This window comes from Acanthisitta chloris, unplaced genomic scaffold (assembly GCF_000695815.1).
Source record: "Acanthisitta chloris isolate BGI_N310 unplaced genomic scaffold, ASM69581v1 scaffold497, whole genome shotgun sequence".
NCBI classification, from domain to species: domain Eukaryota; kingdom Metazoa; phylum Chordata; class Aves; order Passeriformes; family Acanthisittidae; genus Acanthisitta; species Acanthisitta chloris.
In genome coordinates, this window is record NW_008683026.1 from 32,647 (window position 1) to 49,213 (window position 16,567).

The 16,567-nt window shown below is 47.6% G+C and overlaps 1 protein-coding gene across 1 annotated transcript in view; it reads left to right on the forward strand.

Annotated features, from left to right (window-relative positions):
* Positions 1–3,787: 3,787 nt before the first annotated feature.
* The window catches only part of CACNA1H (calcium channel, voltage-dependent, T type, alpha 1H subunit), a gene marked incomplete at its 3' end in the record, with an annotated part of 121,074 nt that continues 108,294 nt past the window's right edge, over positions 3,788–16,567 (forward strand). Inside the window, exons 1-3 of the mRNA XM_009078739.1 lie at positions 3,788–3,895; positions 6,076–6,209; positions 11,496–11,593. Of these exons, the coding sequence (XP_009076987.1) occupies positions 3,803–3,895; positions 6,076–6,209; positions 11,496–11,593 (325 nt within the window). The remainder of the gene's footprint in view (positions 3,896–6,075; positions 6,210–11,495; positions 11,594–16,567) is intronic.

Sequence of the window (16,567 nt, forward strand, 5' to 3'; positions counted from 1 at the left end):
AGCTTGGCCCAGATATGCTTGAGATGTCCTTACCCTGGAATTTGTGCCAGAGGAAGAAACATGAAGCAAGTTCTTTGCAATTCTCGCTGCCTCCAGCAGTTTGTCTGGATCTTCCCTTTGCATCTTCCTCTTTTCAAAGTCAGTTGTGAAGTTAGCTGCTGTTTAACTGGGTAGTGCTTCCCTGGCCTCCGGAGCTGCAGTTGCCATGGAAACTCAGAAGTTCCCATTTTTGCAGAGTCATGGTTTTAGCAGATCTGCTGCCGGAGGACCAGGAGAATACCAGGAGAATCCCGGGAGAATCCCAGAGCCAGAAACCAGTGCCATTCAGGGTGGGAACAGAGCCCGTATGGATGAGTTTAGGGGTATCATCCCTCACCTTCCTTGACCTCCTGGTTGCAAAACAACCAGACAAGGTGTGTGGGGACTCCCACAAGGCTGTTCTGTGCCGTGGGACTTCTGCCTCTTTGCTGTCTGTGCTGCTGTTGAGCTGTTCTTGGACTTTTTTCATCTTTCCCTCTCATTTTCTCTTCTGGGTATTTTCCCCCCTTTACCAGAATAGGATTTTTCTTCCATGATGGACATTCCAAACTGGCCCAGGCTCTGTGAGAAGGATGCTGGAAAAAGGTGCTCGATAATTCCACCCTGCCAAGCAGCATCACCTTGGGTTCCCAGGGAGGTAGGTGGTGGAGTCACCATCCCTGGAGGTCTTTAAGGAGTGACTGGATGGGGCACTTAGTGCCGTGGTCTGGTTGACATGGTGGTGTTAGGTCATAGGTTGGACTTATCTCAGAGGTCATTTCCAACCTGACTGATTCTGTGACTCTGTTTGCTTTGAGGCATCTCCACGGGGCTGCTGAAGGCTGGATGGCTTTGGGGGGCTCTGGAAAAGCAGCCAGTCAGGGGTTCAGTCACAGCTTTTGGGGATTCTCCAGAGCCAGGGGCAAGAAAGGTGGGACTGAACTGAAATTCCCTTGGATATCTGTGCACTGGCAGGAAGGAGGTTTAGTCCCATCAGGGCACAGCACTTTGCTTTGAGGCATCTCCACGGGGCTGCTGAAGGCTGGATGGCTTTGGGGGGCTCTGGAAAAGCAGCCAGTCAGGGGTTCAGTCACAGCTTTTGGGGATTCTCCAGAGCCAGGGGCAAGAAAGGTGGGACTGAACTGAAATTCCCTTGGATATCTGTGCACTGGCAGGAAGGAGGTTTAGTCCCATCAGGGCACAGCACTTGAGGTAATCCCACTTTCCAATTAGGGATTTCTCTATCATTAATCTGATGTGAAAATAAATAGGGCAGGAGCTTAATGCCTCTGAGGGAGGTGCAGGAGGAGAAGGTGGGCTGGAGGGAATGAGCAGGGACAAGACCTTTCAGCTCGGACCCCTCCAGCACATCCCTTTGGGAAGGGTTCAGGGATGAGGGAGAGCAGGAGCATCCCTGGGTAACATCCAAGCCCTGAGCAGGGGCTTCCTCTTCCCTCCTTGAGTCTGTTCTCCGGCCAAAGCAACAATGTTCCCTACAGAGGGTTTTCTTCCACCTTTTCAGCCTTTACTTCAAAGGTGACACCAGTTTCCTGTGGTCTTTTCTCTGTCTCATGGCTGTGGCTGACCTTGCTGACAGTGCTAGCAGCCTCTAAACATCTGTGGCCACAAAGCTATGGTAAAGCCTTTCTTTTTCACTTGGAAAATCAAAGCAACTCTTCTGCCATCCTGAAAGACACCAAATCCAGCTTTGGTGTTAGATGGACAGGGGACAGCAGTGGCTCTGCTTGTATGTAAGGAATCAGGGCACTCATTTCAGCTCCAGTGACAGTTCTTCTCATGCAGATGATTATTTAACCATCAAAAGCACAATTAGATCATTTAGAAGACAGAAAGGAAGAAGGTTTTTTTGAGCTTTGATGAGCAGAGTACCTGACCAGAAGTCTGGGGTAGCTCAGCAGAGATTTTTAACTGTTCAAAATCCACATGCTCTTTTTTTTTTTTTTTTTTTGCCTTAAAGGAAAAAACACATATCTGCAAGTATAATAAGTTAAATGAATGCAACTGCAGGACTCCTGTTTACAGGGAGTTTCATATGGATCCCACCAGACAATGCAAAAATTGTGAGTAGGATATGGTCACAGTTGGGCTTTGTTTGGGTCTGATTTGGGTTGTTCTTCTGTGGGGCAGGATTAGCACTGCTTCTAGTTAGGCAAGAGGGAAGGGGATCCAAACAGCCCCTAAAGATGTCAAAAATCAGGAGAAAGTTGTTGAAGGAAGGGACAAATTAAACTGATGTTGGTATTTCAGTAGTGCACAAGTCCTTGGGGCTGTAGCCAGGAGCTTCTCCTGCTCCAGCTCCTCCTGCAGCACTGACAGAGTGACCTGAGGGGTTACTTCATTGCTTTATCTGATTTCATGTGTTTCCATTTTAGGCAAGTAGGTTTCCAAGCCTGAGGATTTTGGTCCACAGCATGGGATCCAAGGTGTTCCTAGCTCTGAATTTTCAAATTCAAGCACGAAGTGAGTTGGGATCAGGTTTTAGGGAAGCTGCAGGACCTGACCCTGCTGATTTCTGTTTTCTTTTCATCTGGATAAATGACAGTGTGTGCAAAAGTAGTTTGTGACTTCAGCCCTGCACTTGCCTAATCTTGTGTGGTGATAAATCATATGCTGAACTGATAAAATACTTCTAAAAGCAGCAGGGATAAATATGGAGTGTTTTTTGTTCAGGTTTTCAAAGCAGGAGAAGTGTTGTTCCTAGAAATAAGACGATGTCTATGTGTTTCTCTCTCCCTGATCCCTTGCTCACACACTTGTGTGTGTTTGGAAGCAAAAAGGTTTATTCGACCCAGATGTTTCCAGTTATTTTCCTAAGAACAGTTCTTCATTTATGCTCAATTTGTGAAACTTCTGTTCAGTTCCCCCAAGTCTTTTTTGATGATTTTTAAGACTCCTACCAGCAGCAGCTCTCAGCCTGTTTTGCACTCATGCAAATCACCACTTACTACTTGGATACTATTAATGTTAGTTGAGTACAGGTGGGTCCTGTAAGATAATATGCTCTTTTGTTTTCTGGTGATTGGAGACATCCAAGCGTGAGCCCTTCCGTTTCCTGCACCCTGGAACCTGGTTTACATCCCATATCCCAACATGCCACTGTCCTTGGTCCTACCAGCTTGTGCCACCAGCTTGGCTTTTTTTTGCCACCATTCTTGGTCATGTTGTAGAGCTCAAAATGGAACCTCTAACTCCTTGAGGTGTAGAAACCAGAATGGAATGAGATAACCTGCATTCATCACCCATTCCCATGACTCCAAATGGAAACAAGGAGAGAAGCCTCACTGGTTGGAGCAAGGAACCAGGCGCAAGCTGGTTCTGGTGGTGATGGTGCCTTTGGCATATTCCCTTTAACTTGATAGAAAGGTTAATGCCAGTGGTTATGTGGGTGATTCACTGCTAAAACTCAGATCTGGAGGTGGAAGTTGCTGTGTGAGGAGCACAGAGGGAGTTGAGAGTGTCTCTGAAGAACAGAAGGGGATGGAGTGGGGTGGCCTTGAGGTGGAAAGCATAGCTATGTGCCACACAGGAAATGAAAGGTCCTTTGTCCCTTCATCTCAACAGAAGGAACCTTTCCAAGGCCCTTTCCTCAGCTGTCCAAAACTTCAAACCTTAGGAAATCTGGGCTATTTTGTGGTATTTTCTTCTTTGCCTGTGTTAGGAGTGAAGGGTTTGATGTGTTAGTAGCACAGTGCCTCAGCTTTCCCTCTCCTGACGTGTGCGTTTTCCTTAACACCTTCCTCTCACCTGGTTCGAGCATGTCAGCATGTTGGTCATCCTCCTGAACTGTGTCACCCTGGGCATGTTCCAGCCCTGCGAGGACGTGGAGTGCCAGTCGGAGCGGTGCACCATCCTGGAGGTAAGGATCCCATCCTGCCCTGCATGCCTGGGGTGTGTGGGGTGCAGGGGGGTTGCTGACCAGAGAGTTGGAAATCCCATCTTGTCCCTTTTCCCCAGGATCCAGCCATGAAAGCACTTCCCATAGGGGTGTTTTTTCCAGTAAGTTTGCAAAGCCTGTCCTCCAGGAAGACCTGCTGCCATGGCCCTAGGTGAGACCCAAAGGCTGATTTGGACTTGCCTCAGCAAGATTCTTTCTCTATACACTTAAATACTTGTGAGAGGGCTCCAAACTGGGCAGCCAACTCCCACTGGAGGAACACTGTTTAATTACCGAAGTCATGGCTCCTCTATCCCTGGAAGTGTTCAAGGCCAGGTTGGACAGGGCTTGGAGCAACCTGGGCTGGTGGAAGGTGTCTCTGCCCAAGGCAGGGGCTGGAATGAGATGATCTATAAGGTCTCTTCCAACCCAAACCATTCTATGGCCAATGCCACCAGGAATCTCTCACTGGCTGTCTGTCAGTTCCACCCCAGCCATCTCCATGCCGGCATCCCTTGGAATGCTGCAGTCTGGTCTGTGCAACATGACACCAGTGACTTTGCCATTTCATTCCCTTCCTAATCAACAAGCATGGGTTGAGCCTGTGCCTGCTTCAGCCACCAGCTGAAGTGCAGCATTGCTACATGTCAGGATAAGTGACCTTTGGGAAATGCACTCCCATACAAAGCTCACAGACCCTTGCTGGCCATCCCAAGATTAGTGGGGCATCATGCATGTCTCTTCATCCCTCACTGCGTCCTGGCAATCCCCTTGCTGCCATATGCCTGCAGGACTCATTTTGGAAGCACATCCCAGCAGCATCTGGTGTGTGGGCTGCACCTTGGCGCTGGGCTTCCTGCAGCAACTCGGTCCTCAGGCTGGGAACCAACTTCCCTTGTTCCCAACGCATGACATCACCTCAGGCAGGGATTAGTGAGGTGCTGGTGTAAACTCAAAGTCATCTTTACTTCCCTTTGAGCCTTTCAGCCATGCAGGAAGGCCAGTGGGATCCTCCATAGAATCCCAGGGTGGTTTGGGTTGGAAGGGACAATAAAGGTCATCTCATTCAACCCCTGCCATGGGCAGGGACACCTTCCACTAGGCCAGTTTGCTCCAAGCCAAATCCAGCCTGGCCATGGGAACTTCCTGATGGGTTTGCAGGCAGAAAAGGGCTGTAGTTAACCCATCATTATCCCTCCCCTTGGCACAGCTTACAGGAGGGAGTGGAAGCCAGAACAGGAGGTAAATGAGCCTCAGCTTCATTATGGAGGTGTTTGCCAGTTTTTAAACAAACTGAAATAATGGAGCAAAACTTCTGTGTAGTTTATTAAGGAAAAGGTTGGTTGATAAATCCAACAGCCGGAGGAAATGATGCTCACACTCAGCCACGCAGAGGTACATGGATGTGCCGTGGGCACTTGGCTTCCATGTGGATGCTCTGTTAATTTTGCCATTAATCCATGAGGGACTGCTCCAGCCATTCCTCAGGTGCAGCAGAATTGGCCTTATGGTTACAGCTTCAGCCTCTGCTTGACGTGCACAATCCCTTCCAGCTGGGATTGTGGTTGTGAGTAGGATCCCCATGGCATGGGCAAGGACACCTATCCAACCTGGACTTGAACACTTCCAGGGATGGAGCAGCTACAGCTTCTCTGGGCAACATGTGCCAGTGCCTCAGCACCATCACAGGGAACAATTTCTTCCCAATATCTCATCTAACCCTGCCCCCTGGAAGTGGGAAGCCATTCTCTTTTGTCCTATCATTCCATGCCCTTGTCCAAAGTCCCTCTCCAGCAATCTTGGAGCCCCTTTAGATACTGGAAAGGGCTCTAAGGTCTCCCTGGAGCCTTCTCTTCTCTAGGCTGAACACCCCCAGCTCTCCCAGCCTGGCTCCAGTCTAGTCATGTCCTTGGATGTTTGTTGGTAGATGAATAAAAGCTGCTGACACTTCCCAGGCACTGGAGTGACCCAGCAGCTATGCTCAGGGGTTGCCACCACCCATGAGGTGCAGCAGGTTTATTTTACACTTGGTAGGTGGCACTTTGGTGCCAGTGCTGCACTTGCCAGCATCTGCCAAGGCAAAGGGAATGTCCCTGAGGGTAAGAGCACTTGTGCAGAGAGCACAGCAGAACTGACTGTAATCATCTTTTACTGATCTCCAGGCATTTGACGACTTCATTTTCGCTTTCTTTGCGGTGGAGATGGTCATCAAGATGGTGGCTCTGGGGATCTTCGGGCAGAAGTGTTACCTTGGAGACACATGGAATCGTCTGGACTTCTTCATCGTGATGGCAGGGTCAGTACCAAAACCTCAGTAATTTGTTCTTGAAAATAAAGCCCCAGAGAGCCAAATCTGTAGGTTATCCTGGCTGTTTTTCCTAATGTCTTGTGAAAGCTTCCAGGCTCAAACCAAGGTAAAGTCTCCTAAGTCTTATTTCATAAAATCGTAGAATGATTAACGTTGGAAGAGACCTTTAAGATCATCATTAAATCCAACCATTAACCGGTCACTCCACTGTAACCCCTAAACCATATCTTACAGTGCCAGATCCAGATGCATCTTAAACACTTCTAGGGATGGAGACTCCATCACCTCCCTGGGAAAACCCTTTCAAATGTCTAATTACCCTTGCTGTGAAGAAATTCTTCCTAATGTCTAACCTAAACCTCCTCTGGCACAGCTTGAGACTATGTCCTCTTGTCTTGTCACTAGCTGCCTGGGAGAAGAGACCAACCCCCACCTGATTACAACCTCCTGTCAGGCAGTTGTAGAGAGTGATAAGGTCACCCCTGAGTCTCCTGTCCTCCAGGCTAAACAACCCCAGCTCCCTCAGCCTCTCCTCATGGCACTTGTATTCCAGACACCATTAGAGTGAGGCAGAAATTGGCCAAACAAGCAGAATCTAGCCCCAAAATCTGATTCAGAAGGTTGAAATCCCAGTGGAAGAAGCCATCCAGAAGTTAACCCAAATTACAAGCTCATGCAAATGCCTCCTGTAAGCTCCTCTTGGTTTACAATTTAATTCCATCTCCTGCAGCTGCTTATTTGTGCAGGATGTGTTAATAAACAGATACAAGGAAGATCCTGTTGCTTTTGACACCAGTTCCTTCACACCCACAGGGAATATCAGAGTGGACTAAAACCTTGGCAAGTCTAAACTTCTTTTCCGATAAATAAATGGGGTTTAGAATCCCTGAGCTGTCTTACCTGCTTGGGTAGACCCTGGGAAGGGATAGACTGCTGTAATTACAGAGCTCTGCCTGAGGTCCTAATTCCTGGGTTTATAATGACCAACCTGGGGTTAATTAGAACATTCTTGTAATATGTTGGGGCGTTTTTCCCTTTACATTAGTGCTGTGCCATCTTCACTGCACTAATGGAGTTTTGTTTTGCTCTGTGTTATTTGTCTGGAATACAATTAGGAATGGCCTTACTGCTTTGAATAAAACATGAGCTCTCCCAAGTAGAGCTTCCTTTGAACCTGTGTGTGGTTACAGCCTAGGAAAGAACATCAGGGAGAGCAAAAGAACCAGTTAATTATTGTTTCTTGCCAAAGCTGCTGCAGTGTTTAAGCAAGGAGGAGTAGGGGAAGAGCAAGGCTGTGGTAGCAGGAGGAACTCGGGATCAGAATTCTGCCATCCATAACCAACAGTGTTTCCCCACACTGGACATGCAGGATGAGCTCTCCTGAGGAGTGAACTGAGGATTCCCACATCACCAAACAGCTCATCCCAGCAAACTGAGAAGATAAAATTGTACATGGAGGCAGAAAGGCTGAGCCCTCTGCTCATACCAAAGAGACAGGTTGGCACTAGGATCTCATAGCACCTGGGATGAGAGGGGAAGTGCCTGATGAGTCACTCTGGTAGTTTTTCAGGGCTTTTCCCCATCCTGCATGGCTGGAATATGTTTGAGAAGGATGAAAACAGCAGAAGCACCAGGAGAACCCATGGTGAAGCACTGCTGCTGGTCTGACATTACTCAGGCTGGAGATGAGAAAAAAAACCCCTTCTCTGGCTGATCCTAGGCCATCTCCAGATGATTTTGATGTATTCAAGCCATACCTAGGATAGCATTTCCCGTCTCTCAGAAGAGAGGCTGCTGTGGGAGCCAAGCTGGCCACTAACAGTGGTAGAGGGCAAGGAGAAGTTGTGATGGGCTGGAGTTCACCTGTCCCACCACCACCCTTCAACCCAGTGTCTGCTCCTGAAGCTGGAGGTGGTTTTAGCAGGGAACATGCTACTGGAATAGCAAGAGTTGCTTTTTTCCAGCAAATGGATGGATGTGATGAAGTTATTATGAGGCTTTTTCTGATAGGAAGGGAAGCAAGTCATAGGCAGTGCTGCCTGCTCTGTATGTCTCCTTCAGTCTCCTCAAATAAGCTGATTTGCCTTACTAGCAGTACACCAAAGAGAGTGGAGGGTAAGCAGGGGAACTACAAAATAAACATATCTTCTGCCTCTAGCAACAGATTGTGTCTGAAGTTTGTTCCAGCACTGAAAGCCCTTTCATGTTTTCCTCGCCTGAGAAATGTACCCTGGAAAATCTCAAGCCGTGTGGAGCTTGCAGCCTCTCCGGCTGTCCCGCAGCCAAGTTGAAAGCGTTTCCCCTGCATCAAAAATGTTGTCCACAAGAGCTGAAACCAGAGAGGTTTCTTATGCATCTTGTCCCTGGAGATGTTGCAAGCTCCTGTGATATGCTTTGGACGTCTTTAACTTGACAGATGAAGGGCTGGAAACTGGTGATGGCAGAAGACATCACAAAGGCTTGTGCCTCCTGTTTTTCAGTGGCCAGAGGCTGTAGGGAATTGCCTGCTGAGTACTAATCTACCCCAAAGTTCCAGCTCCAGCAGGTTTGTTAGGCATTTTCCAAGTATTCTTGGTTTACAGGTGTGTTCTAAGAACAGGACACCAAGCTTGGCCTTGACAAAGAAACCTTTGGCTTTTAAATGAAGGTTTCAAATATTTTCACTGCTTTTAGGAATTCCAGTCTGGAATCCATCAGGTGTTTCAGGCTGGCTTCAGTGGGCAGTGTAGATCCCTCTGAGTCTTATTTTCAAATCCTAAATGAAGCATCACAACTTCTGTTGTGATTCAGGGTCAGAAAGCCTGTTTGCTAGGCCAAGTCCTGGATTGTTCAACTTTTAGCAACTCCATTGAAACTGCAAAGGCCAATTTAAAATGAGACCCCAGGAGTTGGCCCTTAAACACAGTTATTTTGCATGTGCTCTCTGGAGTACATCACCAGCTCCCACTGGAGCATTTCCTGCTCCTTTTACATGCTATTAGTAGTTCCCAAACTGTATTTGTTACACCCAAACCCACTTACTCAGCCACTGGAGGAATTGGGAGTGTGCTGTGTTGGGCCCACGCCAGCAAACAGATTTGGGCTCTGGCACTATTCTCTTTGAGGACTTTAAACAACACTTTGTCTATTCCTGCAGGGTCTGTTTTGAGCAGACACCTGGTGCTGGCTCCAAACCCCTTGATGCAGGTGTGAATGGGCATTTCCAATGGTTTTCCCACTGTGTGGTCCTTCATGTGGCACAAAGCTGCTTCCCACTGCTCTGCTCCAGCTTAATAAACACACAGGAGATTTAAAATTTGGGTTTGTGCCATGCTGAGTTGTAAAGCTATTAGAATAATAGGAATTTTAAGGTGAGATCTTGAAGATCACTAAGTTCAACCATCCATACAGCCCCACCAGCATGTTCACCACTCACCCATGTCCTCAGTGGGTTCTATTCAGCATATTTGGCTCAGTTCCTATGTACAAGATTTCAGCTGGTTTTGATTTATTAAGATCCACTAACTACTTTAAAAAAAAATCTCTGGAAGGTTATCACTAAAAACAGCTCAAAATCCCCAGGGTCTCTGCATAGCAAGGTAGGGGGAATGGGGCAAAGTCACCTCAGTGCGATGCCAACAGGGTGACACCAAACAGCTTCAGGCCAAAGCCGAAAGAACAGCAAATATCACAACATCTAGATATTCCCAATTAAACTGTGCAGAGCAGGGCAAGGCTTCAAATCCGAAGTACAAGGCTCCAGCAGCACAGAGCATGGGCACATGGGCAGTGATGAGTTGGCCTGAAACCAAACCTCCCTCTGCTGTTGTCCAAAATCCACTCAGCTGTTGGGTCTTGATGACACATAACGATTTTGGTCCATCCTGACTCCCAGGATGACTGAAAATCTCTTTCCACCGAAGCTTCTGAAGTGCCTGGTTGTAACAGTTCAGCTTGTATTTGCCTCTGTCCCTCCATATCTGTTTGTTTATTTAGAAAACCAAAATAAAAGCTTTTTCTCCATGGGGTCCAGCAGCTTACTCACAGGGTTGCTTTTGATGCTGTACTGTTATTTGAACAGGCGTGGTGAGAGATTTGTGACATATTTACAAGTGTTTCCCTGTAGTCAAACTCATAAATTGTAATTACAGCCAGGCTAACTAGCCATAACCCCATTAAAAAACAACACTACACACATTTGCCACTCTTTGCTGTAAAAGAGCACAAAAACTGACTTGACTTAATGTCCTTCCCAGCCTGAGAGAGAAATGTTTATGGGAAATGGAGATGAAGCATGAAAAAGAGAATGTTCCTTATTTTCAATAATCAAATGGAAACTAAACTACTCCAATGTTGCTTGTTGCCTGGATATTCAATTTTTGTTATGGGGGAGAGATAAGCTCTATGAAAATCCACTGGGGTGCTGGTAGGGGGTATAGATCAGCATCATGTTATTGCCTCAGAGCTGCTTGGAGCTGTGCACTCAGCTCCCAGGGAAGGCTGTGGATGTGTCATTGTGGGAGCACAAGAAGCTGCTGGAAGGGGAGAGCAGCTTGGCAGTGGGAGCTGAGCAGATAGTTGGGGGCTTCCCCTCTGCCCTGAGTTCTGTTGCCCCAACTTTGCAGCTCCTTGTTGTGCCAAGTCATAGAAACATAGAATTCCAAAATGGTTTGGGTTGGAAGGACCTTAAAGCTCATCTCATTTTATCCCCTGCCCACGTTGCTCCAAGCCCTATCCAGCTTGGTCTGGAAGACTTCCAGGGATGGGACAGCCACAGCTTTTCTGGGCAACCTGTGCCAGTGCCTCAGCACCCTCACAGAGAATAATTTCTTCCATATTTCTAACCTAAATTTCCCCTCTGTCAATTTGACCCCGTTCCTCCTCATCCTATCACTACAGTCGCTCTCCAACTTCCTAGAAGGCTCCTTCAGATACTGGAAGGAAAGTCCTGTTTGCCGATGTGTTATCTGTGCCTGCGGTAAGGGCTGGAAGGAACCTTAAAGCTCATCTCATTCCACACCCCTGCCATGGGCAGGGACATCTTCCACTAGTCCAGGTTGCTCCAAGCCCCATCCAGCCTGGCCCTGAACACTTCAGGCACATGGTGCATGGAAGTACATGTATCCACTGATGCACATGAGGAGCTACAAACTCGGAGTGGGTGGATTTGCAAGCCTGGGCTATGGCTCCTGGGGAACACAGGCAGCAAGAGCTAACTCTGCCCCCAACTCCAGACAGCCCCATGCCCAGAGACTGAGCATCCCTATCCTGACTCCTTTCCTCTCTCCCCTGCAGCATGATGGAGTATTCTCTGGACGGACACAACGTGAGCTTGTCGGCGATCCGCACCGTCCGGGTTCTTCGGCCGCTACGAGCCATTAACAGGGTCCCAAGTAAGTGACAACTTCACTGGCACTTCTGCCAGGCTGGCTGGGCACAGGTCAGGCCCTGCCTGGGTTTTCACCATGGGAAAACTGGAAAACCAGGGTGCTAAAGCCATCCCAACTGGGTCTCTGTGTACTAAGCCATGTGGTAGTAGTTTACTCTCCTGCTACTGAGAGTACAGAGTCATAGAATCATCAAGGTTGGAGGAGACCTCTAAGATCATCAAGTCTAACCATTAGCCTGTCACTCTGCTGTAACCCCTGAATCCTAAACCATATCCTCCAGCACCAGATCCTGATATTTTTTAAACAATTCCAGGGATGGTGACTCCCACCTCCCTGGCCAGCCTGTTCCAGTGCCTGACCACTCTAACAGGGAAAATTTTTTTCCTAACATCTAATCTGAATCTCCCCTGTCTCAGCTTAGTACACTCATTTATTTAGATTTTTAATGCTATGTTAAAGATCATTTATTATCATTATTAGTGTTAGTAAAGGACAAGGGAATAGATTTTATACCTGAGGGCCAAATTTTTTGCAGCTCTTTTCCAGAGTTTTCCTGACTTCTCTGAGGCAAATAGCTCTCTGCTCCCAGTGTAAAGTAAATAAAGTTCTTATAAAGAAAGAGGAAAGGTCAGTTCTAAGAAGGATCTTCATGCCCTGATGGGTTTATTTTCCCTTCTCAGTGACTTAAGGTCTTTCCATGTCTTTGTGTTGAGGATTAGCATCACAGCAGCCTCCGTTGCTGGTAAAGTGCCACAGAGGGTTTGCTGTCATGTAGAACAAAATTGGGTTCATCCATGACAGGAAGTTCAAGTGGCCCCTAAATCCATTTTCAAGTGGCTTCAGCTGCTTGTCTTCTAAATCCAATTTGAAAGACGACCCAACAAGTTGAAATTATTTCCTGCTGGAATCTGCTGGCTGCTGAGCAATCCTGTGCAAGGTCCTCATTTCGTAGCACTTCTAGTGGTCTGTAACCAAATTCCACACAAATCAAAATGCAGCAGCATTGTATGGAAATCACAGGGGTTCCTTGTCAAAAAAAAAAAGGACATTTCCTTTCTTTCTGAGAGCATGTTGGAATGACAGAGCCCTGCATCCTGCCTGGATTCATTGCCCATCACGTCAGCACATCCAGGGACAGCAAACAACCTCCCCCAGAAAGGTTTCGGTTCCAGTCCCTCAGAGGAACATGTGAGGGAACAGATGGATGTTTACTCACAGGAGGCTTTGAAGTTTCTCTCTGAACTCCAATTCTACAGGATTTTTCTGGAAAAAAACAGAAAACCCAATCTGTAAATTCGTCAGTGACATCATTAGTTCAAAACAAGACAGAAAGAGACGAGAGGCTGAAAGGACCCAGGAAACCCTCTGGAGCTTTGTTTTCCTGAAGAGGTTTTGTTACCAGGGTTTCGGAGCTGCCTGAAAGCACAGCACAAAGTTTTCCCCTGGGATTTTGAGCTCCATGGCCTCACTGGGATGGGGTGGAGCAGGAGGACACTGGCACATGATGGGCTTTTTGCCCACCAAGGCTTCAGGCTGGGGTGAGGATCAGGCTCACCCTGAAGTTCTTTACATCCACAAAATCCTTTGTAGCTCTCACATGAAATTGTGGGAGACTCAGGCTGGGATTCAGCTGGGCTGAGAGCAGCAACCAGGGGAATCTGAGGATTTACATCCCTATTACACCAAGGTCTAGGAATCCAAATGCCTCCAAGTTTAGGTAAAGTTTTGATCTGTGTCCACTTTGTGGGTTTTTTCCTTAGGACAAAGGAAGCTTTGAAATTAGTGTTTCAGGCTGTCCTCACTGCACTTCCCCCTGGATTTTTCTATTTTTCCAAAATGCAGGTGATAGAAGATACTCTGGTTTTGTATTAATATTCTGTGAGATGAAATCCAGTGAGCTCAATCCACATTTGGAATGGAGCTGCCCAGCCCAAGGAGCAGCTGGGCTGGGCTGACACCACCACCAGTGTCTTGAACAAGTGCCAGAGCAGAATTAGAATTCTTAGAAATATCTCCATTCCTGGAGGGCAGATCATCACAACCTTCCCTTGTTTATGAGGCACCAACTCCATCCACTTTGAATATCAGGAATTTTATTGTTCCAGACTCATAGAATCCAAGATCTGTGGAGGAAAGGATAGTGACATCTCTGTGTTCTGTTTTAGTTTTGTGGTTTCTGGTAATAACAGAGTTGCGTTTCTAGTCTTTCATCCATAGGGATGGCACAGCTTAGTTGAGGGATTTCCTTGGATATCCACCACATCCCAGCCAGCACTGTGGCAACAGGTCCTGGTCAGCACCATCCATGCCATTCCCAGCACCAGTACAGTGACATGAGAGCAAGGTTTTGGCTTAGTGGCAGACAAACAAGGACATTGAGCAACAGCTGGGTCAGGAGAGACAAGTCTGGGGGTCAGACACCACCCAGGGAAGCAGAGACCCTTGAGAACTAGCCTGGCAATTTGTCCCTGTGATTCCAGGGCACTCCCTGGGATCCAGCCAGCACTATTAGCTCTTTGCTTCCAGGCACAATAAATTCTCTCGCAAGATTATTTCATTTTGATTCTGTTTGTTAAGCAAAGAAAGAAGAACCTCGGCCAATAAAAACATCATCTCTATTAGAAATTATTCCTTGAAAATGACTGGAAAAAGAGAATTCCTGCAATTTATATATTTGGCAGAGACTGGTGTTAGGGGTTTTTTTAGTAGTGGTCACTGGTTTTTTCAAAGCCATTTCACTGCTTTATTTTTATTTCTCTACTATGTGGTTTAAACCAGGCATCACATGTAATGGGAATGAAAAGAAATCCTGATCCTCCTTTCAGCCAAAGTGATGCTCGTGCTCTTTTCCCATGGCACACTTGACATTCCGCTGAGAGCCCAGAGCACCCTTAGTGGATAGGGAACAGATGGATTCAATCTGGAGAATGATGCCACTAAACAACCCAAAATACCAAAAGTAGCTGGGCAGAAAAAAGTTATCTGGCACAGGGAGATAAAAACCTTTTTTGGGAAAAAAAAGAGGATGGATATTAGTGAGAGTGGGGGTAGAATAAAAAGAAGAAAAGCTCAGTATCATCTTTCCAGTGGGAATTAAGTGAGTCTTTTCTGCTTTTCCAAAGATAGATTTGCAAGGAAAGCCTGAAAGGCTGTGCTCTGGGATGTGCTCCTGAGGCACTTCCGATGGCAGCACGTGTTGGGAACAAGTGTTAGGAAATGAAACCCCGTTTGCCTCCAGCTCTGGAGTTCCCTGTGCTTGGAGCCAAGGCCGGTGCTGTCCCCTGCAGATGCTTCCCATGTCCCTTCCCCACAGGCTGGCATTGGCACTGGGGAGGCAGAGAGACAGGTTTTGGAGGGTGACTGGCACAGGGCTGGGTGCCAGCATCGTGGCTCCTCCGGAGAGACATCCACTGCCGGCGCCAGCAGCGGGAAGCCGTGCCAGAGCCAAGGCACAGCTGGGCATGGAGACCTTGGAAGGCTCTTGCCCTGGATGCAGAGGTTATTACTCACACCTCATGATTTATTAGCACAGACACTTTGGACAGGGTGGTATATCCACTCGTGCCGCACTGGCAAGGTGATGTCAGCTCCGGCCCCGCTTGGCTGGGTTAGATTTCCGCTGGCAGAGCAACAGGAGGAGCAGGATGAAGTAGCATGACAGGACTCTGGCTCCTGTCAGCATCGCCTGCCACGGCCTGGGAGGTGCAGGGATGGATGGGCACTTCTCTCCTGGAGATCCTCCTCCTCCCAGCATCCATCCCTGAGGTCTACAGATGCCAGGCTACAGCCCAACATCATGGAATTAACAGGAGAGGCATCAGGCATAGTTTGGGAGAAGCCAGTGTGGAATCTGGTGGGGATAGAGGGACTGTGTGTCAATGCCACTCTCTGTTCCAATGGCATGACTGATGGGAGAGCAGCATCCCACTCAGGAATATGGAGGGAGAAAAGGTGTATGAAAGCAGGAAAAGGTGTTTGCCAAGGAGAATTTTAGTACGATAAAAAGCCTCCAAAGGCAGCAGTATTGCCTTACCAGCACCACATTGATTTCCACCATGCCGTGAACTTGAGCACTGCTCCCTGTGGAGCACTGGGATCCCAAGGCTCAGCTTCTGACTTTATTCTTCTCTGTAATTTAGCACTGGCTTTTGTCTCTTCCCCTTTGCTTTAGTTCTCCTCTCATCCATTGTCAGCTGGTGAAATAATAAGTGGTTGGGGTCTCAGATGTTCATTTATCCTCTAGTGAACTGCTGAGCTGCAAGTCGTTATTCCCTTTTATTCCTGTTTTATCCCTGAGTTTGAAGGTGTCCTGATGTGTGAGCCAGGGCAGCCCCAGGTGCCAGTCCCATCCCTGCATCCTTGCTCAGTCTCCCTGGACAGTGATGCTGGGAAGATGCTGGGGATGGCAGAATTAGCCGAGGTTTTGCAAGGTTGACTCATTCCCCAGGTTGGAAGGTTCAAGTTGGAATAACTTGCATGGAAACCAGCATTTCTCTGGCAGCAGAGATGTTGGGAGATTCCACAGGTTTGTGAGGAGCCTTGCAGAGAGGTGTGGGACTGATGGGAAGATCTGCTCAGCCTGCTCAGGAGAAGGAGAAGGAGCAGAGCTTTCCTTGGAGGAAGAAACATTTGCACCCTACTTTCCACCCTCAAAAAGTCAAAATTTCCAGTGCCTTCCAGTCCTGTGGCCAACAACAAGAGTCCTCCATTGAAGAGGAGCTGTCACAGAGGAGACCCAGCAATCATCCCAAGGCTCTGTATTGTTTAGGGGAGCAATTTGTGTGATTCATGAGAGATGTTTGATCTGTTTATAAATCCATATTTTGACAATTTCTCCAGAGGCTGATGGTTTGTGGGGGTGTTTCTCCAGGCAAAGTTGTCTTGCAGCTTTGTGTCACTGAAAACACCTGAAAATCCCACCATTAAGTCAACCCTTTGGAGATATGCTGTGTGTTCCCATTTCCTAAGCCTTTTGCA